The sequence below is a fragment of the Salvelinus fontinalis genome, chromosome 22 (assembly GCF_029448725.1).
Source record: "Salvelinus fontinalis isolate EN_2023a chromosome 22, ASM2944872v1, whole genome shotgun sequence".
NCBI classification, from domain to species: domain Eukaryota; kingdom Metazoa; phylum Chordata; class Actinopteri; order Salmoniformes; family Salmonidae; genus Salvelinus; species Salvelinus fontinalis.
Genome location: NC_074686.1, coordinates 21,185,530 through 21,211,223, shown reverse-complemented (window position 1 = coordinate 21,211,223; position 25,694 = coordinate 21,185,530). Strand labels below are relative to the sequence as shown.

General features: G+C 43.8%; 1 protein-coding gene across 1 annotated transcript; it reads right to left on the bottom strand.

The window, feature by feature from the left end:
* Positions 1 to 13,788: 13,788 nt before the first annotated feature.
* LOC129820017 (trophoblast glycoprotein-like) lies at positions 13,789 to 18,771 on the bottom strand. The gene is made up of 2 exons (XM_055876811.1): positions 17,329 to 18,771; positions 13,789 to 16,997 (listed from the first exon to the last, which is right to left on the bottom strand). The coding sequence occupies exons 1-2, from the start codon at positions 17,589 to 17,591 to the stop codon at positions 16,127 to 16,129; spliced, it is 1,134 nt and encodes a 377-aa protein (XP_055732786.1). The 5' UTR covers positions 17,592 to 18,771; the 3' UTR covers positions 13,789 to 16,126.
* Positions 18,772 to 25,694: the final 6,923 nt, after the last annotated feature.

Genomic DNA, 25,694 nt, shown 5'->3' with positions numbered 1-25,694 from the left:
GTTAAATAAAGGTAAAATAAATAAATATTCAATTTCTGTTCGTCACATGTCTGTTGAACTTCTCAGTTTCAGTTTCTGAATCTTGTTATGTTCATACAAATATTTACATATGTTAAGTGTGCTCAAAATAAACACAGTTGACAGTGAAAGGACTTTCTTTTTTTTTGCTGAGTTTAGTAGTAGTAGTAGTGGTATGAGTAGTAGTAGTAGTAGGAGTAGTGGTAGTGGTATTAGTAGTAGTAGTAGTAGTGGTAGTAGTAGTAGTAGTGATCTTAGTAGTAGTAGTAGTAGTAGTAGTAGTAGTAGTGGTAGTAGTAGTGATAGTAGTGATAGTAGTAGTAGTCGTAGTCGTAGTAGTAGTAGTAGTAGTAGCAGTTGTTGTTGTTGTTGTTGTTGTTGACATACATTGGTGACCCTCATGGCTTTGGGTTCTCCTGGCTTCTCCAGGAGCCCACATTTGTTTGTGTTGTATTGGAGTTGCCAAGACAGTTCAACCAGATATGAGACACAGGCTAGGATCTGTGGCATGCCAAGACAGAGGTCTCCTAATCCATAGGGAACCTGGTTACAAATGGCCTTTGATGACATGCAGGCAGGAGACCATGGAGGCATGCAGAACTGTCATCTAATTTATGTGCATGACCAGTGTATTAGTCTACAAGGAGGGTCAACTTCCGACTTTCCTACAATCTTAAAGATGGATATTTGCAATAGGCAGGTTTCATTGAATTGTTAGAGGTTGATGGATGTACAGTATATTCCTACATTACTGACTGTCTTTGTCTGTTATGTGTCTTTATGTCAGTAGTAGAATTCAGAGAGAGACAAGAGACCGTCAGCACAGCACCAGGCAGATGGTGTCTCCTCTCATCTCCTCTCTGGAATATCTGCCCTTTGACCTTCAGAATGTTCTTCTCCTTCCGGCTAATCAGGTTCTTCAGATCCCTGTCGGGCGTGCCAGACCCCCTTCCGCTTCGGCATCTGGTCGTCGTGGTGAAGAAATGAAGGTAATAGTAACCTGAGAAATAAGAAGCTTAAGACTCCTCCCCCTGCAGGTGAGAGGTCAAGCTACCTATAGAGAGCCACGCCTACAGCTGTGACCACACTGGTCACAGATTCATCATCAGAATGATAAGTGAAGCAAAGCCCTGTCCATGTCCATCCCAGAGTTCTAGTGTCACAGAAGCATTGTTTTTTTTAAACCACGATAACATTTACTGAAACAATAATAGCCAGCAATGTTAAATCTAGATTTTCTCTCAACCACAATAACAATAATTTTACATAAACATTTGTCATTTTATTTGTGCATTTAAATGGTCCCAATTGACTCAGTAAACTACACATACTGGCAAATTGATATCTATAATAATTTCACAAGACAGATATGTGCTATGTGAGGAAATGTAAGGCCATCACAAATCAAGAGTAAAGTACTTCCTTGTTACCCAGAAATGAATTGATATGGAGATAAAACCTTCTGCATTGGACCTTTAATGAGAGGGAAGGGGAATTGATCCCTGATGTGTTGAGATGACTGCTGTTCCCAGATTAATGTCTTGTATCGTCTTTGGCCCTGTGTCCTAACGGCTCAACTCAATAGCAGATACCAGGCAATTGCTGCATGAATTAGATGATAAAGTGGGCTAGGAGTTTCCAATGTCTCTTTATTTACTTTAAAAACCGGTCAAGACCATGATATTACTCACAGACAACACAGTCATTTAGCCAGGAGTGCCTTCAGAAATGATCCATACCCCTTGTATCACGACTCAGGATAAGAGCCAGATTCAGACAAATCGAATAGCATACGTTTATTATAAAACAGTGGGCAGGCAAACGACAGGTCAAGGGCAGGCAGAGATTGATAGTACAGGGCAGAGTCTGTAAGGTACAGAATGGCATGCAGGCTCAGGGCAGGCAGAGGTCAGTAATCCAGTGCAGAGTCTGTAAGGTACAGAATGGCAGGCAGGCTCAGGGCAGGCAGAGGTCAGTAATCCAGTGCAGAGTCTGTAAGGTACAGAATGGCAGGCAGGCTCAGGGCAGGCAGAGGTCAGTAATCCAGAGCAGAGTCTGTAAGGTACAGAATGGCAGGCAGGCTCAGGGCAGGCAGAGATCGATAGTACGGGGCAGAGTCTGTAAGGTACAGAATGGCAGGCAGGCTCAGGGCAGGCAGAGATCGATAGTACAGGGCAGAGTCTGTAAGGTACAAAACGGCAGGCAGGCTCAGGGCAGGCAGAGGTCAGTAATCCAGTGCAGTGTTAAAAGGTACAGAATGGCAGACAGCCTCAGGGTCAGGGCAGGCATAATGATCAAAACTGGAATAACTAAAAAACAGTGGCTCAAGAAAACAAGAAGTACGAAGAAGTACGAAAAACACGCTGGTAGGCTTGACAAGACGAACTGGCAACAGACAAGCAGAGAACACATGTATAAATACACAGGGGATAATGGGAAGATGGGCGACACCTGGAGGGGGGTGGAGACAAGCACAAAGACAGGTGAAACAGATCAGCGTGTGAGACCTTGACCGATTCCACATTTTGTTGTGTTACAGCCTGAATTCAAAATTGATTAAATTGATTGTTTTTCTCACCCATCTACACATAATACCCCATAATGATACCCCATAATGTGAAAACATGTTTGTAGACATTTTTCCAAGTTTATAAAACATTTGATATAGAAATATCTCCTTGACATAAGTATTCACACCCCTGAGTCAATACTTTGGGAAAGCACCTTTGGCAGCAATCACAGTTGTGAGTGGCTGGTGGAAAGCAGATTAAACCAGCGTTTCTTTTAGGATTTTGCCTGTGCTTAGCTCCATGCCATTTCTTTTTTATCCTGAAAAAATCCCCAGTCATTAACGATTACAAGCATACTCATAACCAATGTTCCATCAAATTTTTTTCGGACACTGAGCAAATTTCCGGTCAGCTGAGAGTTAACTTGAACATTGATCAAATTTGTGGGAACTTTTTGAAATTTTTTGAACACTGAGGCTGTACCCGCTTTAAGTTACAGTTTTCACAGTGGCCAAGTAGGCTACTGTGGCTATTTGATCATAATGTAGGCATACCAGAGTGGCCTACCATCAAAAACAATGGAATAAATGAATCCCCTAACATTTTAACATAGCAATAGCTGTTCTATCGGCCTATATGCAAATACACCATTGCCATATATGGATCTGTTCCATTTACTTTGAACTGGACTGCATGAGCAGTCATTGAGTAGATGCGCTTGTTTTGAGATCAATGCGAGAGCTGCATGTAGCCACATGTGCACGTTTTGGTCATATCCTTTGCTAGTAAGTGAGTTATTGGCCAGTTATAGATCATTTGTAGTCAGCAATAGGGGAGCGATTGCTTCCTACAAGAGCACAAAAGGTGTACATTTCAAGACATCTTAGAAATGAAAGTCAGGTAAAGAGCTTTTTTTTGTCTTAAAAAGGCAGTGTTGTATTTTGAGACAGGCTTGAGTAACCTAAGTAGCCAATTGGCAGAGGATAGCATCATTTGTATGGTTATATGTAATAATGGTATGAGAATGATAATACATTTTATTTTGTAAAGTGGTTTCTTTCACAACAGCATTTTCAGTCACCTCCTTGTCTGAAGGACAATTGGATAAATAGGTTCATGTCAAGCCCTGCATGTTTTTTTTTCAAAAGTCTCATGGAATGTAGGCCTACATTGAACACCACACATAGGCTGCTACTGTAGGCTTAGGCCTACTGCAGCTCTGATTGTTTATGCTGCACTGGTCTGTGTAGAGTACAGCCGGAGTAGTGCTGCCAACGCAATAGAATCCTACTCTGATGCGTTCTGCCTACAACAACATCTCTTGCATATTTTGTTTTGTTTCGGTATGTTACATTGAAAGTAGCTAATATTGCATTGATTCAATCACAATTGCCACAGTAAATGGAAACGTTGACTTTGTTAACAGGAAAAATAGAAGAGTGGTGACTAACCTTTTCTGAGTGAAGATCACTTTCTCAAAATGCAAGCTGAGATCTACGGCTCAGATTTGTTTTAGCATGACTTAAAAAACATAAGCCTATACAACATGAACCAATTAAAACAGTACTGTAGCAATGAGGTTTGTGCAGTAAGCTATAGGCCCAATACATTATCACCGCATATTAGCTTTGCTTGAATTGCCCTGCATGGCAGTCCCGGGGATCTGCTCGGCAGTCTAGGGGCTACAGCACACGCGCAGTTTAGAGGGACCGTTGCCCATAACATGATGCAGCCACCACCATGCTTGAAAATATGGAGAGTGGTATTAATTAATGTGTTGTATTGGATTTGCCCCAAACATAACACTTTGTATTCAGGTTAAAAAGTTAATTGCTTTGTCCCATTTTTTGCAGAATTACTTTAGCGCCTTGTTGCAAACAGGACGCATGTTTCAAATATTTGGTTTCCTTCTTTTCACTCTGTCATTTAGTTTAGTACTGTATTGTGGAGTAACTACGATGTTGTTGATCCATCCTCAGTTTTCTCCTGTCACAGCCATTAAACTCTGTAACTGCTTTAAAGTCACCATTGGTCTCATGGTGAAATCCCTGAGCGGTTTCCTTCCTCTCCAGCAACTGAGTTAGGAAGGACACCTGTGTGTCACGTTCTGACCTTAATTCCTTTTTATGTCTTTATTTTAGTTTGGTCAGGGTGTGAGTTGGGGTGGGCATTCTATGTTGTTTTTTCTATATTTTGTTCTGTGTGTATATTTCTATGTGATTGGCCTAGTATGGTTCTCAATCAGAGGCAGGTGTCGATCGTTGTCTCTGATTGAGAATCATACTTAGGTAGCTTGTTTTCCCACTATGGGTTGTGGGTAGTTATTTTCTGTTTCAGTGTTTGCACCATACAGGACTGTGCGGGTTTTCATTTATTCTCTTGTTCTTTTTGTATTTTGTATTCATTCTCGATTAAACGATATTATGGATACATACCACGCTGCATTTTGGTCCTCCTTTCCTTCCACCAACAAAAGCCGTTACAGAACTACCCACCAAAAAAGGACCAAGCAGCGTGGTAGCCAGGAGCAGAGGGTTCTGGACTCCTGGTCTTGGGAGGAGATACTAGACGGTAAGGGACCCTGGGGACAGGCTGGGGAATATTGCCGCCCCAAGGAAGAACTGGAGGCAGCAAAAGCTGAGCGGCGGCGGTATGAGGTAAGGCAGCGCAACAGGCACAAGAGGCAGCCCCCCCAAAAAATTGGGGGGCGGCACACGGGGAGATTGGCGGAGTCAGGTGTTAGACCTGAGCCAACCCCCTGTGCTTACCGGAATAAGCGCAGTACTGGTCAGGCACCGTGTTATGCGGTCAAGCGCACGGTGTCGCCAGTACGCGCTCATAGCCCGGTGGGCTATAGGCCAGCCCCCCGTAAGTGCCATGCGAGTGTGGGCATCCAGCCAGGGCGTATTGTGCCGGCCCAGCGTGTTTGGTCTCCGGTACGCCGTTTCGGCCCAGGGTATCCTGCGCCGGCTCTGCGTGCTGTGTCTCCGGGGCGCTGGGAGGGTGGGGTGCGTCCTATGCCTGCGCTCCGCCCGTGCTGGGCGAATGTGGGCATTGAGCCTAAGGGAGAGGTGCGTGTGGTATGTACCAGATCTCCAGTGCTCACCCACAGCCCGGTTCAACCTGTGCCTGCACTCTGGAGGGTCCGGGCTAAAGTGGTCATCCAGCCTGGAGGAGTGGTGCCAAGGCTGCGCACCAGAGCTCCAGTGCTCCCCCACAGCCCGGTCCTTCCGGTGCCTCCTCCAAGCACCAGGCCTCCTGTAGGTCTCCCCAGCCTGGTGGGTCCTGTGGCAGCCCCACGCACCAGGCTGTCTCTCCATCTCCTCCCTCCAGGTTCTCCCGTCTGTCCTAAGCTGCCAGAGCCGCCCGTCTGTCCTGAGCTGCCAGAGCCGCCCGTCTGTCCTGAGCTGCCAGAGCCGCCCGTCTGTCCTGAGCTGCCAGAGCCGCCCGTCTGTCCTGAGCTGCCAGAGCCGCCCGTCTGTCCTGAGCTGCCAGAGCCGCCCGTCTGTCCTGAGCTGCCAGAGCCGCCCGTCTGTCAGGAGCTGCCAGAGCCGCCCGTCTGTCAGGAGCTGCCAGAGCCGCCCGTCAGTCAGGATCTGCCAGAGCCGCCCGTCACTCAGGAGCTGCCAGAGCCGCCCTTCACTCCGGAGCTGCCAAAGTCGCCCTTCACTCCGGCGTTGTCAGAGTCTCCTGTCTATTCGGGGCCCGCTGCTAGGGTCCTCAATCCGGGGTCGGTGGCGAGGGTCGCCGCTCCAAAGGCGCCACATAAGTGGGCCAAGACTATGGTGGAGTGGGGTCCACGTCCCGCACCAGAGCCGCCACCGCGGTGAAATGCCCACCCAGACCCTCCCCTATAGGTTCAGGTTTTGCGGCCGGAATCCGCACCTTTGGGGGGGGGGGTTACTGTCACGTTCTGGCCTTAGTTCCTTTTTTATGTATTTATTTTAGTTTGGTCAGGGCGTGAGTTGGGGTGGGCATTCTATTTTGTTATTCTATGTTTTGTTCTGTGTGTTATATTTCTATGTGTTTGGCCTAGTATGGTTCTCAATCAGAAGCAGGTGTCGATCGTTGTCTGTGGTTGAGAATCATACTTAGGTAGCCTGTTTTCCCACTATGGGTTGTGGGTAGTTATTTTCTGTGTCTGTGTTTCACCATACAGAACTGTTTCAGTTGTTTGTTCGTGTTTTTTGTTATTTTGTTCTGTGTTCATTGGATTTATTAAAAATCTAATTATGGACACTTACCACGCTGCACATTGGTCCGATATTTCCTACTCCTCCTCAGACGAAGAGAACCGTTACACTGTGTTGTTGTAGTGACTGGGTGTATTGATACACCATCCAAAGTGTAATTAATAACTTCACCATGCTTAAAGGGATATTTAATGTATTTTTTTACACATCTACCAATACAGTAGGTGTCCTTCTTTGCGAGTTGAATAGTGTGTTTGAAATTCACTGTCCATGTATAGTTGAAGTCGGAAGTTAGGCTTAGACAAATACATTTAAACTCAGTTTTACAGAATTCCTGATTTTTAATCCTAGTAAAAATGTCCTGTTTTAGGTCAGTTAGGATCACCACTTTATTTTAAGAATGTGAAATGTCAGAATAATAGAAGAGAGAATGATTTATTTGAGCTTTTATTTCTTTCATCACATTCGATCACAGTGGGTCAGAAGTTTACATGCACTCAATTAGTATTTGGTAGCATTGCCTTTAAATTGTTTAACTTGGGTCAAACGTTTCGGGTAGCCTTCCACAAGCTTCCCACAATAAGTTGGTTGAATTTTGGCCCATTTCTCCTGACTGAGCTGTTGTAACTGAGTCAGGTTTGTAGGCCTCCTTGCTTGCACACGCCTTTTTAGTTCTGCCCACAAATGTTCTATGGGATTGAGGTCAGGGCTTTGTGATGGTCGCTCCAATACCTTGACTTTGTTGTCTTTAAGCCATTTTGCCAGAAATGTGGAAGTATGCTTGGGGTCATTGTCCATTTGCAAGACCCATTTGCGACCAAGCTTTAACTTCCTGACTGATGTCTGGAGATGTTGCTTCAATATATCCACATCATTTTCTGCCTCATGATGCCATCTATTTTGTAAAGTGCACCAGTCCCTCCTGCAGCAAAGCACCCCCACAACATGATGCTGCCACCTCCATGCTTCACGGTTGGGATGGTGTTCTTCAGCTTGCAAGCGTCCCCCTTTTTTCTCCAAACATAACGATGGTCATCATGGCCAAACAGTTCTATTTTTGTTTCACATGACCAGAGAATATTTCTCCAAAAGTACGATCTTTGTCCCCATGTGCAGTTGCAAACCGTAGTCGGGCTTTTTGATGGCAGGTTTGGAGCAGTGGCTTCTTCCTTGCTGAGCGGCGATATAGTACTTGTTTTACTGTGGATATAGATGATTTGTACCGGTTTCCTCCAGCATCTTCACAGGGTCCTTTGCTGTTGTTCTGGGATTGATTTGCACTTTTCGCACCAAAGTACATTAATCTATAGGAGACAGAACGTGTCTCCTTCCTGAGCAGTATGACGGCTGCGTGGTCCCATGGAGTTTATACTTGCGTACTATTGTTTGTACAGATGAACGGGGTACCTTCAGGCGTTTGGAAATTGCTCCCAAGGAGGAACCAGACTTGTGAAGGTCTACAATTTGTTTTCTGAGGTCTTGACTGATTTATTTTGATTTTCCCATGATGTCAAGTAAAGAGTAACTGAGTTTGTAGGTAGGCCTTGAAATTCATCCACAGGTACATCTCCAATTGACTCAAAGTATGTCAATTAGCCTATCAGAAGCTTCTAAAGCCATGACATAATTTTTGGTAATTTTCCAAGCTGTTTAAAGGCACAGTCAACTTTGTGTATGTAAACTTCTGAACCACTGGAATGTGATACAGTGAATTATAAGTGAAATAATCTGTCTGTAAACAATAGTTGGAGAAATTACTTATGTTAATTATGCACAAAGTAGATGTCCTAAACCGACTTGCCAAAACTATAGTTTGTTCACAAGAAACTTGTGAAGTGGTTGAAAAATGAGTTTTAATGACTCCAACCTGATTGTATGTAAACTTCCGACTTCAACTTTAACTTATTATGTGACTTGTTAATCACATGTTTTACTCCTGAACTCATTTAGGCTTGCCATAACAAAGGGGTTAGCGTTTCAGCTTTTCATTTTTAATTCATTAGTAAAAATTTCTAAAAACATCATTCAATTCAGGCTGTATGAATACTTTCTGAAGGTACATTGTCTGTGCTCCAAGAGGACCAATGGCAGGAGTTTTTTCTCTAGATGATGAATTGTATAATGGCTTAGCGTTGGATTGCTCAAATCAATCGTTGGCTTGATTGTGTTTTACGACCAATTCATCTTCAGACTGTGTTCCTCCTTCCTGGAAAATGCCATATTTAAAAAGAGAAACCATATTTCTTAGGGAGAATGAACCCAACTAATCCACCTCCTCCACCATATTGCTTTTATTTTCAATCCTCCACAGCAACACAATAGAAAGGACATGATCAGATCAAATGACACCAGACTCGACGGTCATGGTATGTAGGACAGAAAGCAAAAAGCCTGGTATGAATTGCGATGGCAGATCCTCTAATCTGTAAGGTAATTGGCAGAGATGAAGAGAGACGTATGGCCGTGTGTGCGTGCGTCAGTCCGTGCTTGTGTGTGTGAAAAGTTAGGAGGACAGAGAGGGAAAAACAGTCTGTCTAAATAATAACTGTAACAGAACATAACTTCTTACAAGCCACATGGACAGACAAACAAAGGGGTCGTCATACAAATACACACACGCGCACGCGCACACACACAACCTCACGGACGCACACACACACATGGACAGACACATATACACAGACGGACAGACACACACACACACACTTAGCTGGGAGAGGGCTATGCCCACAACAGAGCCTGAAGCTGGTCACGGCTGTGCTATGCTACAGAGGCCGTGAGGAGAAGGGCTGGAGAAGGATTTATAAGAGTGTGCAGAAATGGTGGTGCATTTACAGTTGTTGTCACTTCTCAGATCAATGACGGTGGGTTTGTGACGACTTCAGAGGGAAGCCACATCAGCGTGGTTGCAGTATTTTACTTGACTCTTTCTCTCTCATTCAAATGACTGTTTTTGTTTTTACCAAATGCCTTTGTTTCTAATTCTATGAGAGCTCAATCCCCTAGTCGAACAATCTGTAGTGGATGGAAGTCTTGTGATACCAGAGGTGTTCTATTACTTTTGGGTAGATAGCACTATTATTATTACTCCTACTGGCTGCTTCACCTGACAGTTGTGGCTGCTTCACCTGAAAGTTGTGGCTGCTTCACCTGACAGTTGTCGCTGCTACACTGGCTCTGATGCTTGTCGGATGTGGCAGACTACAAAGGGAAACCCAGCCGCGAGCTGCCCAGTGACGCAAGCCTACGAGACGAGCTAAATGCCTTTTGTGCATGCTTCGAGGCAAGCAACACTGAAGCATGCATGAAAGCACCAGCTATTCCGGATGACTGTGTGATCACGCTCTCCGTAGCTGATATGAGCAAAACCTTTAAACAGGTCAACATTCACAAAGCCACTGGGCCAGACGGATTACCAGGGCGTGTACTCAAAGCATGCGCTGACCAACTGGCAAGTGTCTTCACTCACATTTTCAACTTCTCCCTGACCGAGTCTTTAATACCAACATGTTTCAAACAGACCACCATAGTCCCTGTACCCAAGGAAGTGAAGGTAACCTGCCTAAATGATTACCGCACCGTTGCACTCACGTCGGTAGCAATGAAGTGCTTTGAAAGGCTGGTCATGGCTCACATCAACACCATCATGCCGGAAACCCTCGACACACTCCAATTCGCATACCGCCCCAAGAGATCCACAGATGACGCAATCTCAATCGCACTCCACACTGCCCTTTCCCACCTGGAGAAAAAGGAACACCTATGTAAGAATGCTGTTCATTGACTACAGCTCAGCATTCAACACCACAGTGCCCACAAAGCTCATCAGTAAGCTAAGGACCCGATGAGACAGCTCCTGAACAGCTTCTACCCCCCAAGCCAAAAGACTGCTGAACAATTAATCACCTGGACCACCTGGACAATTTACATTGACCCCGCCGTTTATCCAGACCCTTCTTCGGAGAGAGGAGATCTGAACGCTTCAGCAGCAACCAGAGCTTGTGTGTGCGTGCCTGTGCGTGTGTGTATAAGACTTTGTTTACACAGCCACCCTAACAACACACATTTGATTTTCTTTCTATATCCACTGTTTTTTCTGAGTGTCCACACTTGGTTTTACATGTGCCCAATATCAGATTTGCGCATTAACTAACACTGAAGAAGCACACAGTTGCAATTCTCACTTCCTGTCACAGTTCCTTTACATTTTGAGGTGGTTGTCATGGCAATGGCAGGTCATGTGCAAAAATAACTATTTCAGAGCCAAAGAAATCTGATTTGAGCATCCAGACAGAAGTTGCATATGGAGGATCAGGTTTGTATCAGGATTCAGATCCACATATGGATGTGGTATAAATCTGAAGTTAAACAATCAGATTCCATGTGTTTTATTTGTTGCTGTTTACACATTAGCGATAGATATCAGATATGCAAATAATTGGCAAAAAGATCTGAATTGTTCTGCCTGTGTGTACGCAGCCTTTGTGTGTGCTGATGCAGCAGGCCCTTCTGAAAGTGATGAGTGGGAGGCCGCCTTGCTTTAATGGGTGTTTTGCTTCAGCTGTACCAACTTCTCTCCCACCTCTCCCTGCTCTTCCACCCTCTGGCAAACACTACTAGCTGCCATTGATCAAGTGAGCTCTGTAGCTGTCTATTGTCTCAAGATTGACATGCTGGACAGGAGACACTAGTGTGCATGGTCCAAGATCTGTTTGTATGTATAGCCAACTCCTATTATTGTTGCACCAGGCTATATAGATACAGATACGGCTGGGTAAATATGATATGTCCATGGAGGGATGGTTAAATGGGTAGAGGAGCTTGCTCTTCAATTTCAATCAATTGGTGGAACCATGGCCGTGGACATACTGTGATATATATGAGAGCCACCAAATGTAAAGTACGGGATTTTTACAGTAACATATTGTATGTTATTGGTATGGTCATTCTAACTGATTGTGGTTCTGTCGAGGTGCTGGTCATGTAAGGGGGGGGGGGGGGGGGGGGGTGTTCGCTACAAAGGTGTCAGACTTGGTCCACTTCTGGGCAGAGACCAGGGGCTACAGATCTTTCACAGACAGAGACAGAGAGAGAAACAGAGAGACAGAGAGAGAAAATGGAAGAAAAGGTGAACAGACGGGTAGAGAATGAGGAAGAAAGAAAGAGAGTTAGGAGTTGGGGAGGAAGAGAGACAGAAAGTTGCTCCTCCTCCAGAGCTCCGTCTGTCTGTTTGCCATACCATAGCCTGCAGCCAAGTGGATGCCACTTTGTCTTTGTCATCATGCCGCTGACTGTTGTGGTCTTTTTTTTTTTTTTACATGTTCAATTTCTCACAGATGTGGGATTCACTTTTAAGCCATATTCTCTATCATGGCGATTAAACCCAGTTAATGGCGCCAAGATGTTCCCCAAATGAAAGGGCTCATATAAGTGGCTAATTGCCTGAGAGGAAGGTTTTCAGAAGTAACTTAGAACCATCAAAATACTTCTTTCCCTTCTTTCTCTCTCTATTTTAATAGCCAAACTGCATAGCAGAGATTAGTGAATATAATAAAATATGAAAGTTGCCTCTTCAAAAGCTGCCCAGTGGTCTTGCAAAACTTTTGTACCATTCAAGAAGTAGAAAAAAAACAGTTTGTTGCTGGAATAGGAAAAGAATAAATGAAAATCCAATTATAAACCAGGGATTGTCTCTCTGAAACAGCAACTGTCCATGTGGGATAGAGACATAGCAGTTTTTGATTGCCACATTCAGTGGTGTAATTGTGGCAATCATCTCTATGTGGGGATGTAACATGATTTTTCATCATCATACAACACAATACAACAACAAAACAACAGCAATTCATTTGTTTAACTTGTATAGTGGTTTTAACTAGCTAGCCTGTGTTCCTCTGGTGCAGAGGACGCCATGGAGAGAGACAGGGCCAGTTTATATTAAATATATTTCTCTCTTTCTCTCTCAATCTCTTTCTCTTCTCTCTCGCGCGCACTCTCTCTAGCTATCTAACACTCTCTCTGCTCTTCCTTCCCTGCCGTGACAACTTTGCAGCCCAACCTATTGAAAAGTGACACCATTGATTTTTCAGACCTCATGAGTATGTTAATCGAACCCAGTCACAGATCCACCCAGTAATAACCTGAGGAGCAAGTAATGACCAACAGTCACCAATCTCTGTTCAGTCCTTCTGTTTTAGTCCCAAATTGCACCCTATTTGCTTCATAGTGCACTACTAAATTAAACCTCATGCTTTGCTCGTCGTGACACATTGCATAAAGGCAAAAGGAAATAGGCCTACTTCTCATGGATTTCCTTCCCAGTGGCCGTTATTAAGAATGATGACACTTCACTGATAATGGCTGCTGCATCAGATTGCCAAACTTAGACTGTGTCCAAAATTGCACCCTATTCTCTATATAGTGCACTGTCCCTCGTTCAATGTAGTGCACTATATAGGGAATAGGCGTCAAACGTAGTGTACTATAGGGAATAGGGTGCCACTTCAGACACACACTAGTCATGATGGGGGGAGGAGCTAGCTACTATCACGTCACAAGGCATCTCAGCATCTCTCCTCTTCCATCCCTCTCTCCTCTTCCATCTCTCTCTCTCTCTCTCTCTCTCTCTCTCTCTCTCTCTCTCTCTCTCTCTCTCTCTCTCTCTCTCTCTCTCTCTCTCTCTCTCTCAACAATGCAATTAGTGGTGGCGCTTTGCTCGTAGTTAGGTCTTTCTCTGTGACACGTCCTACATCACCACGGCCACATAGGGATTGAGTCAGCTTTTCTGCAAGAGGATAATGAGGAACAATACGGCGATGGGGCCGGTTGAGTCAGAGTAATGAGAGAGTCAAACTCTGTTCAATTCAACCATAGCAGAGTAGAGCACCTTCCTGTTTTATGAAGTTATTGTGTCTGTTTGAAATGATACCCTAACCCCTACATAGTGGACTACATTTAACCAGGGCTATGGTCAAAAGTAGTACACTATATAGAAAATAGGGTGCATTTCAGACCAAGCCATTGTGTTTTGTTCTATTCTCTCTACCAGCAGCAAACCACCGCAAAACCAAGCTGACACAGGCTTTTATTCAAATATATATAAAAAGATAAACCTCATTCAAATATGCTATTAGAATTTCAAGATTGGTTAAAAGGATTCTACACAATGTCCAGGCTTTATATTCAACTAAAAAAACATGCAATAAAAAATGTAAACTTCAAATGGAGACAGAAATAAGAAATGTGTTCTTCGTTGCTTTGTTCTCCCTCTCTAGTTTTCACACACCAGACTAAACATTAGCTAAACAATTACCAAGTGGAGGTTTCTCACTGTGACTTTAGACATCATGACAGAAACATCACAGATCACGACAAGGAACACATCTCAAAGAGAACCCCCTTCATATGTACGCCCAACACATCCCATTTAGATCAACTATCACTTCACAAATTGGTTAAAAAAACACAGATAACAGTAGAGTAATGAATTATAATTGAAGTGTATAACAAATACTATAAACTGGGTGGTTTGAGCCCTGAATTTGGATTGGCTGAAAGCCATGGTACATCAGACTGTATACCACGGGTTTGACAAAACATTTTGTTTTACTGCTCTATTTATGTTGGTAACAAGTTTATAATAGCAATAAGGCTCCTCCGGGGTTTGTGCTATGTGGCCAATATACCACTGCTAATTTATATTTGTTGCGTTGTGCCTAAGACCAACCCTTAGTCGTGGTATATTGACCATATACCACAACTCCTCTGGCCTTATTGCTTAAGTATATTTCTGTTGTAAGAAGGAAGGCAACAACAGCTCCTTCACTGCACTGGTTAATAAGAGCAGAGCAGGCCTCGACCTCTGAATGAAACTGCTGCTGCCTGCTCTGTTGCTGGCATTCCAGACTCATCTGTATCCTATCACTGAAAAGTCCCCTGAACAGAAACAGCTTCAGCTCCACCCAGGCTTTCCTTCCTTTAGGGAACGGCTGTTGTCTTTGAGGAGGAGGGCTCGCTTTTGGCTCAGCCCCATGCACCCCCATGCTTCAGCCCCAGCCTCAGTCCTATAGCCCCAGCCTCAGCCCTATAGCCCCTGTCTCAGCCTCGGCCCTATAGCCCCAGCATCAGCCCTATAGCCCCAGCCTCAGTTCCAGCCCTATAGCCCCAGCCCTATAGCCCCAGCATCAACCCTATAGCCCCAGCTCCAGTTCCAGCCCTATAGCCCCAGGCTCGTCCTGGTTCTCATCATCTTGACAATAAAACTAGAGAACTTAAAACAAAGCACATTTTCATGAAAGAGGGACTGGAGATTTCCGTTGCTGTATGACTGTGGCTGTGCAGTGTGAACTGAATGAACAATCCTCCTTTTTCCACTCATCTCATCTCTGTGAATAGAGAGAGAGTGAGAGAGTGAGTGAGTGAGTGAGTAAGAGAGAGAGAGAGAGAGAGAGAGTTGATTTTAGGAGAGCTAAGAGGAGAGGTTCTCCTCCCTTTGGAATGCTATGGAGACTAATCTGCTGGGATTCCATTCAGGCACCCTGGGGCAGAGGGACAGAAGACCAAAGAACTGCTCCTCAGTCCTGGGGTGAGCTGGCCCTCAAAGCTCAATGAGAGATTGTCTGTGTCCCAATGGTACCCTATTCCTTTTATAAGTGCACTACTTTTGACTAGGGCCCATACAGGAAATATGGAGCAATTTCAGACACAGCCATTTTGCCTAAGTTTCACAGGGGTTGGTGTCACACAACCTGCATCTTATGGGCTGATTAACTTGGCTTTACTTGAGCTTGGTAGAGATAGTATATACATTTACAAGATCTCTCCTCAAAGAACAACATTCAAGTAAAGTCATAGCAGGTGAAATGTATAAGAACAGTCTTCAGTTTTATTACTTCAGCTTCATGAATTAAGTATATTCATCCATATCTGTTCTCAGTTCCAAGAATCAAAACATACATAAATGATACTGTCCAATTGTCATTTCACTCCTTCACGTGACACTTCACTCTAGGACAGACAGAGAAGCACCTCTTTTAAGAGGGGAAAATCTATGTAGAAGAACAGTCAGTCAGTCCCCCATCCATACAACAGTTCTCTTTCACAGTCCATGCCCCTTTATTTGTTAGCCAGGGGTAATCCCTAGTCTCAGACGATGTGTGGACTAAAAGGGAGGACTGGTTGAGAAGGAATTCAGATCAGACAGACGGTGCATGCTTTAATCATGGACATAGCTACTGGGAAAACAATAGCAATGCCCAGTTATATACTTACTGTATGTTTATATTTACAGACAATTCATATGTACAGTTTTTACATTATCTTCTCTATAAATGCAATAGAAAAAAAGTCCAATGTTTTCAATTATGAAAGAAGGATCATGGAAGCCCCTTGAGTGTCTTGATATCATCAAATGTCTGCTGTGGTGGAGACCTGAGAGAGCCTGGGGTCGGAATCGAGCTCGTAGCGGTAGTGATATCCCTCCAACACCTCTGTGCATGCTTCCCGCATGTCATTGATCCTCTTCTTGATGCCCTGCCGGTTGAGGTAGAGGACCAAGAGGAAGACGAGTCCCACGAAGCCCAGGACGATCCCCAGGAACACGTAGGAAGTATGGAGGGCCAGGTCCACCCCCTCATCCACCCTTTGGCACCCCAGCGCCACCCTGTCCCCGCCCACCCCAGCCGCCAGCCTCAGCAGAGAGATGTTCCTCATGCCTGGGGGGAAGGCACACACCAGGCTCTCTGCGTCCCCCACATGTCCCTGGGAGGAGTTGAGCCAGGCAGCGAAGGGCTCCATGCCACAGATACAGGTCCAGGGGTTCTCCCCTAGAATGAGTCTCGCCCCGGGACACAGCGAGTCAAGCTCAGCCAGGCCCTCCTCCTGGATGGTCCGCAGAGCGTTGAAGGTCAGATCCAGCTGCTCCAGAGAGTCCAGCCCAGAGAAGGTGCCATTGTGGAGGGCCACCAGGGAGTTGTTGGCCAGGATGAGCCTCCGCAGACCCCCCATGTAGGAGAAGGTGTGAGAGGGCAGGTAGATCAGGCTGTTCCCTGACAGGTCCAGGGTCCGGATCTCCCCCAGGGTGGACCAGCGAAGAGACACAGCCAGGTCCATGACAGAGGAGTGGTTGTAGAGAGCTCGGCTGAGGTTGAGCTCCCTGAGGGTGTGGCCCGGAACGGTGAAGGCCTCTGGGTTGATCACAGTCAGCTGGTTGGAGCTCAGGTCCAGAGAGCGGAGGGAACGCAGTCCGGAAAACGTCTGAGACTCTACCTCTGTTATCCTGCAGGGAGGGAGGGTCAGTGGGAGCAGAGGTCTATAGTCACTCATGGTCTATAATAACAGTAATAACACAATAGTAGGCACATGGTTGATTCAAGACTACCCAACACAACAGGACACTACTCATCAAATGTTTCATGCTAAGACACATTCAAAAGTGTGAGAAAATACAAATAGAAAAAAATATATATAGACAAACTCTGACGTGTTTGCTATAATAACACAGTGATATTTCAAATCATGAGGGAAATATAAACTTGTGAAAGTGAGTCTAATAAAAGTAGTCCAAACTACAAAAGTCTTATTTTTGGGGGGTGCAATGTTTATCTTACCTGTTGTTACTCAGTGACAACGTGGTTAAATTGTCCAGCCCTTTGAACGATTCTGGTCCAATTCTGCTTATCTGATTACCCGTTATAAACAGATTCCTCGTGTACCCTGGTATCCCGGACGGGACACTCCGCAAATATTTGGAAACACACTTGACGGTGTGCGCGGCTTCTGAGCATTCGCAACGGAGAGGGCATCCGGACGCGCGCCCAGAGATTGAACAGAGCAGCGCAAAGAAAACAATTAGTGGTGCCAAAACCCGCATTTTTTACAAATATGCTATGTGAAACCAGAACAGTGATATAGTTTTTATTCATTCAAAACAAAAAACTCTACAGAGCGACACTCACGGAACTGGACTTGATTGCCATTTCAAACGAAGAACAAACTCGCCCGTATTGCCTACTTTTCTAAGCGTGACAAAAGTTATGCATATGCTTTAGGCTACAGAGCATTGACTGCGCACACCAGCTATATACAAATATATGAATCCTACTGCCGATGAGAGTGATACGTGGAGAGAGTCCTGTCGTACACTGTTAAGATTGTCCTCAGCATCTCCTTGATCCGTTCTGTATTACAAGTACTGGCTGGATGTTCAACTTTTTACAATTTCTGAAGCCCACGTGTGACTGAGAGGCAGTGTCTGATTTCTATGACAAAAAGGGATCTCGCTGTCGGGGTTGTTTGATCCCAGCGGATGCAAGCGGGGCGCAGCTCGACTCAAACAATGACATTAAAGCACCATCGCGTCGTAGGCTACAATCAGCGGGGAGGGGCTTTCCTCTCACCCTGTCCAGAGCCTTTCTGCTCTCCCACTCTAACAAGAAGGGTGAAATTACTGCCCGCAATTGGGGCGTTCCTGCATATTGTCACTCCCCTCCACTCAAACAGGAGTAATACAGGCCTAGTTCACTAATTTGGTCGGGAAATGAAAATATTCTAAAAATATATTGTTATAATATGATTGTGATTTATCAGGGGGCGCTCCCTACTTCCTGCGGCTAATAATAATATTGGATGCCAGCCACCGACAAAATCCCACAGAAGGGGCGGGGTGACAACAACTAGCTAACCGTACATGTTGTCCTTAGCCCCCGCCTGTCGGGCACTGTTTTCCTGCGGTTCTGTTAATGACGATGGTGGCAGGTGTTCGGCAGGTGGGAGTAATGGACACTGTGTGCTAGCTTAGCCAGGATGACACCGGTACACAGCAGGCGGGAGCGACACCGTGTGCTAGCTAGCCAACTAGCAAGCTAGCTCGGACACGGTGTCGCACCAGCCTCCAGCCTGCTGTGCTAGCGGGAGGCAGTTCTGTTAACGACGGTGAGGGCAGGCGGGAGCATAGTAAACTGGCTTCCAGTGTCGCTTCTGCTAGTTAGTAGGGATGAATCCGTTAGGGTGGGTGGCGAAAAAAACTCAGATAATACTTTTATTTCCATTTGACCCACATTCAAAAGTGTCACCCAAGCATGAAGATGTCGTGCTCCATTAGTTCATGCGGGGGTCCACATGCAGGAACGCCCCGAACTGCGGGTTGCAGTTCACCGTTGACTTCAACAGCATGCCTACACTGGATGGGAGAAAGAAACGCAACTATTGAATTTGACAAAAACCTTTAAAAAAATGTAGGAGTTGGTTCAGTGTCTTCTTAGATTTCAAACATGGAGCTATTTAGCTCACACGATCCTATTATTAGTTCATAATTATTCGATAATAACCTAAGTCATCTTCACGCTATTCGATAGACAGGTAGGCTAAAGATTTCACCGGTATGTTATAATAACTGGATGCAAAAATGGCCAGAATTAGTCATACACACGAAGATGGAGAACTGACACATTCCCAGATCCTTGTGGCATGACACTTGATTTGAACTATTGTGGGGCACTGAATAAGCACCCATGGGGTCCACTTCAACAACGTTTAAAAGTTAAAGTTCTTAATTAAATGTTTTGAGCCATCGGGTTGAATACATCTCAATACTCGCCAAAGTCATTGACATTATAACAATGTTATAACAATGAAGAACACAGGCTGTGTATAAAAAAAAATTATTGCACAAGCGAAAGGTTAATGTATCCAAATCAATAAAGACGGACGCACCTTCAAGCATTTGCAGATCAAAATCTGTGCTACAGAAAATGCGGATAGAATGGTGTCAGATAGAAGTGCCATCCTCTCTCACTGTGATATTAGATCAACAATGCTTTTTAGATGGACCGGGAGCGGATCTGGAGGGGGAGCGGAGCCTGTCTGCCCACCCCTCCTTCCCCAATGCTCTCTACAGAAAAAGAGAGAAAGAGCATCGAGGGTGTTTGTAGAATGATGACAAATGGCAATTGAATCCGAGGTTGTCCTTTTGACAGCCAAGTGTTTACTCTGAAATATGATACGAATGGTTGGATCAGTGGTGAAATTGTTCATTTGACTTTTTTCCTTGACACAAATTAGGCTAACTATAATTTTGAGCACATGTAGTACTAAACCTATACTGTACGAGTAGGCATAAGTAATATGATCCAATACTAGCATAATGTATGCATTATTTCTTTAGAAATTAATCACCAACAAATAGTTACAATAATAAATGTCTTTATTGGTATCATAGTTACATGTTATTTAAATACAATCATAGTTCACTCGGTCACTTGCAGATTATTTCATGGGAAAACTGAACTCCTAATCTTTAAAATAACAACATAAGGGTATTGGTGTTTATAACTTGATATGATTATTGGCCCTCAGTCATAATAGCATCCCAACTGTCTTTTGTTAGCAAGACAAAGTGTGAAACCACAGGTGTCCACATTCCACAACCCAGCTTCTGGTTACAACCAGGGGGAAAGAACATCTAATATGAATTCAACTACTCTGAAGAGTGTTACTGATTCTAGAACATAACAGAATTTGACAAAATGAGGGGTTCCATTGCACAAAAACATGTCTGGCTCCTCTGTTTTCCATTAGTTAAATAAAGGTTAAATAAAAAATAAAATACAAATTATAGGAAAGGAACAAGGTTTTCAAATGGAATCAAGGCCACAATTTATATCCAATTGTGCCTCTAAATTCAAAAAAGACCAGTGCTTCAGTCAACCTCTAGTGTTTTGAGAATGATCATCCATCATAGACATTGTCCAAGGATGCTACTAACAATAAAAAACGCCACCTAGCTTGGTACCAGATCTGTTTGTTCTGGATAGACAACTCCTATGGCCATTGGCATGCCAGCACAAATAGATCTGGGACCAGGCTTGGACATACCATACAAAATGGATGATGTAGTACACACAAAGAGAGCCACTTTAGGCCCTTTGCACAACTTTTAAAACTACTGACTGAAATTATACACAAGTTTGAGAGTGCATCTTTAACTACAAGCCCCACTGTTTGTTCACAAGAAGCAGAGCTATTCCCCTGCATCTCAGATGATGCTCATCACTCACCGACAATATCAGTCATCTTTGACATCAGGAAGGAGGGACAACCCTTCTGCTGTTTAGTTTTAATCTACCTTTCTATTATGTGGCACCCACACTCTTAGGAAAAAAAACTAAAAGGGTTATTTGGCAGTCCCCATAAGAGAACCCTTTGAAGAACCATTTTTGGTTGAGTTCCATTTAGGACTCTTTCCACAGAGGGTTCTAAGTGGAACAAAAACGGGTTCTCCTACGGGGACAGCTGAAGACCCCTTTTTTTCTGGGAAAGACTGGTAAACATAGTCAACTATGGATAATTTAAAAGGTCTAATAAAGTCTAGTGTATTATATACAATACCTACATGTAACGGATGTGAAATGGCTAGCTAGTTAGCGGGTACGCGCTAGTAGCATTTCAATCAGTTATGTCACTTGCTCTGAGACTTTAAGTAGGGTTGCCCCTTGCTCTGCAAGGGCCGCGGCCTTTGTGGAGCGATGGGTAACAATGCTTCGTGGGCGACCGTTGTTGATGTGTGCAGAGGGTCCCTGGTTCGCGCCCGTGTCGGGGCGAGGGGACGCCGTAAAGTTACATCTGTTACATACAGTTGAAGTCGGAAGTTCACATACACTTAGGTTGGAGTCATTAAAACATGTTTTTCAACCACTCCACAAACTTCTTGTTAACAAACTATAGTTTTGGCAAGTCGGTTAGGACATCTACTTAGTGCATTACAAGTAATTTCTCCAACAATTGTTTACAGATTATTTCACTGTATCACAATTCCAGTGGGTCAGAAGTTTACATACCCTAAGATGACTGTGCCTTTAAACAGCTTGGAAAATTCCAGAACATTATGTCATGGCTTTAGAAGTTTCTGATAGGCTAATTGACATCATTTGAGTCAATTGGAGGTGTACCTGTGGATGTATTTCAAGGCCTACCTTCAAACTCAGTGCCTCTTTGCTTGACATCATGGGAAAATCGAAAGAAATCAGCCAAGACATCAGAATTTGTTTTTGTAGACCTCCACAAGTCTGGTTCATCCTTGGGAGCAATTTCCAAATGCCTGAAGGTACCACGTTCATCTGTACAAACAATAGTACGCAAGTATAAACACCATGGGACCACGCAGCCGTCATACCGCTCAGGAAGGAGACGCATTCTGTCACCTAGAGATGAACGTACTTTGGTGCGAAAAGTGCAAATCAATCCCAGAACAACAGCAAATAACCTTGTGAAGATGCTGGAGGAAACAGGTGCAAAATTATCTATATCTATAGTAAAATGAGTCCTATATCGACATATCCTGAAAGGCTGCTCAGCAAGGAAGTGCTCCAAAACTGCCATAAAATAGCCAGACTACGGTTTACAACTGCACATGGGGACAAAGATTGTACTTTTTGGAGAAATATCCTCTAGTCTGATGAAACAAAAATATAACTGTTTGGCCATAATTACCATCGTTATGTTTGGAGGAAAAAGGGAGATGCTTGCAAGCCGAAGAACACCATCCCAACCGTGAAGCACAGGGGTGGCAGCATCATTTTGTCGGGGTGCTTTGCTGCAGGAGAGACTGGTGCACTTCACAAAATAGATAGCATTATGAGGGAGGAAAATGATGTGGATATATTGAAGCAACATCTCCAGACATCAGTCAGGAAGTTAAAGCTTGGTTGCAAATGGGTATTCCAAATGGACAATGACCCCAAGAATACTTCCAAAGTTGTGGCAAAATGGCTTAAGGACAACAAAGTCAAGGTATTAGAGCGGCCATCACAAAGCCCTGACCTCAATCCTTTAGAAAATTTGTGGGCATCACTGAAAAAGCGTGTGCAAGCAAGGAGGCCTACAAACCTGACTCAGTTACACCAGCTCTGTCAGGAGGAATGGGCCAAAATTCACCCAACATATTGTGGGAAGCTTGTGGAAGGCTACACGAAACATTTGACCCAAGTTAAACAATTTAAAGGCAATGCTACCAAATACTAATTGAGTGTATGTTAACTTCTGACACACGGGGAATGTGATTAAAGCAATAAAAGCTGAAATAAATGATTCTCTCTACTATTATTCTGACATTTCACATTCTTAAAATAAAGTGGTGACCTCAGACATTAAATGTCAGGAGTTGTGAAAAACTGAGTTTATACGTATTGGCTAAGGTGTATGTAAACTTCCGACTTCTACTGTATATCAAACATACTGTCAATTGACAATTTACATAATTTTAGAAAACCCTTTGTTGTAATAAGTAAGTGTATCTAAATGTGTTGTTATAGGTAGTCATCTGCTATGATATGCAGTTATCAGCAATTCCCCAAAAAGCCACAGGATTCAAGAAAATAGTTATGTCCACAGAGACATAGAACATGCAGCCAGGACATGCACAACCGCACCTCATGCATCCACACACTTCCATTGACATACACACTCCCTCATGCATTCAGGCACAAACTTGCTTCATTGCAGAACAGTGATGAGTTTTGATATAATATAGTATGGTATGGTATTGCATGTAGAAAATGAAGGGAACTAAGGAGGATAGTTAATTTACAATATAAATTAAAACAGGATATTTGACATTATACAATGTTACTTAAGACAATATAACTCAGTCTAATATTTGCACATGAACATGAAAGGAAAAATATGAGAAAGAAGCCATAGTACCTCTAGGCATAAGCACACCAAAGGAGTGTAAATACACTAGAAAGAATTGGTATCTTGGCATAAAATCGCCAAACAGCTACAGAAGTAGTGTAAAACTGCCTTGACTGTGAATGTCATGGAAAACAAAAGAAGGATCTTTAAAAACCTACACAAATATCTAAGATTTTTTTGTACATACAATGTGGGGTTATTGCAGTAGTAGATCAACATCGATCACATTTGCTGGAATTTCAAAGAATGAAGTCCGACAGGAGAGAAAGCAGGAATGTGAAAAGGGCTGCATGGAGATGCATTGACATTTTACAATGTCCTTCTAATCTCATCTGAGACAGCAGGAGTGGCACTCTGGCACAGGAGGAGAGGAGACCCCAGGATATTAAGCCAAAGACTTGAATGCTTTTCACACTATCGTGCCAACCCAAACCAAGCTGTGCTGGCTCAGACCTTTTTCCTTTCAGCACGGTTGCACATTATGCTGGATGCGTAACCAAGCCAGCTCAGTACATCGGTTCAGTCCAGTTCGGTAGTGTGACAAGGGTATTGGTGTGTTCAACCTGGAGGAGCCAGCAGGCTACCTGCTGTTTCTGGCAGCTCCATGGCTAAAGAGAGAAAGCTCAAGGCTCAGCGCTTTGTGGTTTCACTCCAAACAATGAGGGGATTTGAACCTGCCACCACAGAAGGAAGCCATGGCAATGGATTTTGTGTGCAAACCATCATCTAGGATTAGCCAGTGTTTGAAAGTAGGCTACTACATACAAAATCAATATAGATGGTATAGTCTAAAAATGTAGTTTGATATAAATTGAGCCATTCATGTACATACATCCAGGAAGACCCATGATAGAAGACCATTGTTTTTCAGGCACCAACTATATGAATTGATTTCATTTGTTCAAGAACCCAGTCAGAGCTAGGATTCAGAGGTACTTATTTCTTCTAGGGCACATTTTGATGTTGGAGTTTGAGTGTTCAGGATCAGAAAGTGGCGACCCTTCTCCTGTAGGGACTGGGAAGCTCTCCATTTAGCACACTCACATCCTAGAACACAGAACACAAATGAACTCTGCAGCATTCCAGAACATCATGCATTCCATTCCCATCTGCAGGAGTCCTGAGTTATGAGTCCAGGGTTCCACAGAGGTTACCATGGCCACTGTACGAAGTATCCAAATAATCCAACACACTTAATGAGATTATCTGAAATCTATCATCTATAATCCCGTTTTGAAAACGAGCCACCATTAAAATGGGTCTAAACATACAAATGTCAATAGAGTTAAGAAAAAGACAAATATTTAAATAAGACGCAGACAGAAGCAGTTCAACTACGCTCATAGATATCACACAAGATGAGGCATCACTTGCTTATAGCAGAGTTTTGAGAGTTGTTATCCTGGATACAGTCCATAGTAGTAAATAGATAGAATTCATTGAAACAACAAACCACTCTTGGTGAATCACAGGTTATTAAAAGTTGCAGTAATAGGAAGTGTATCAAACCAAGCGTAAAATGCCAATGCAATAACACATTCATTGAAAGGCATTAAAGTGAAATATCAAGATGGAGTATTTGATTTATCTCAGAGTATGTGGAAGCACTGAGTCAGTGGATCGTCATCATCGTCCCATGTCATTCAAATGGATGGTGGGTGTTGGTTTCAGCATGGCAGAGAGAGAAAGGCAAGGATGCTGCTGTCCCTGTGGGAGACAAGACTACTACCCCTGAAAGAAAGAACAACCCCTACCCCCTCCACCACTACCATCGCTCCTGTAGTCTACAGAACCCACAACATCCTCCTCCTCCACATTCCTAGGTAATGGATGGTTATGATGGTCTATAACCATATACTAGGCCTTCATTGAAAATCAAAACATTTGAAAATTGCATAAACATTTATGGAGTTGGGATGTTTGTGGGGGGCATTAAAATATTTAAAAGTAAGCTACCGTCCATCAAGAACAATTACTCTCAACCCCAAAATAAACAAACAACTAAAATTGCCATCCAAATGTATTCCAGCTTCAGTAGGGCCACGCCACCAGTGAAAGCCAGGTTGCCTGGTCCTACAAACAAACAGGCTTTGTGCTTAGTTGAGTGGAGGATGTTTTTGGCCTTCTCTTCATTGTCCTCTCATTGGTTTGTATGTTGCTGGGTTGTCACAGTTCCATGTGTTTTTTCCTCTCCATCCTCACAATCAGAGTTGAGGTGGTGTGACACCTCCCACCTCAACCGTCACTTCCAACCTGCAAGGGGTTCCCATTCCCTCCCTCCTTG

What these genes read in the sequence shown, in the direction of transcription:
- LOC129820017 (XM_055876811.1), bottom strand. Translation starts at nt 17,591, where the DNA reads ATGCGGGTTTTGGCACCACTAATTGTTTTCTTTGCGCTGCTCTGTTCA. An exon ending in TTGTCACTGAGTAACAACAG is followed by an intron (nt 16,998 to 17,328) that starts GTAAGATAAACA and finishes CCCTCCCTGCAG; the next exon opens with GATAACAGAGGTAGAGTCTC.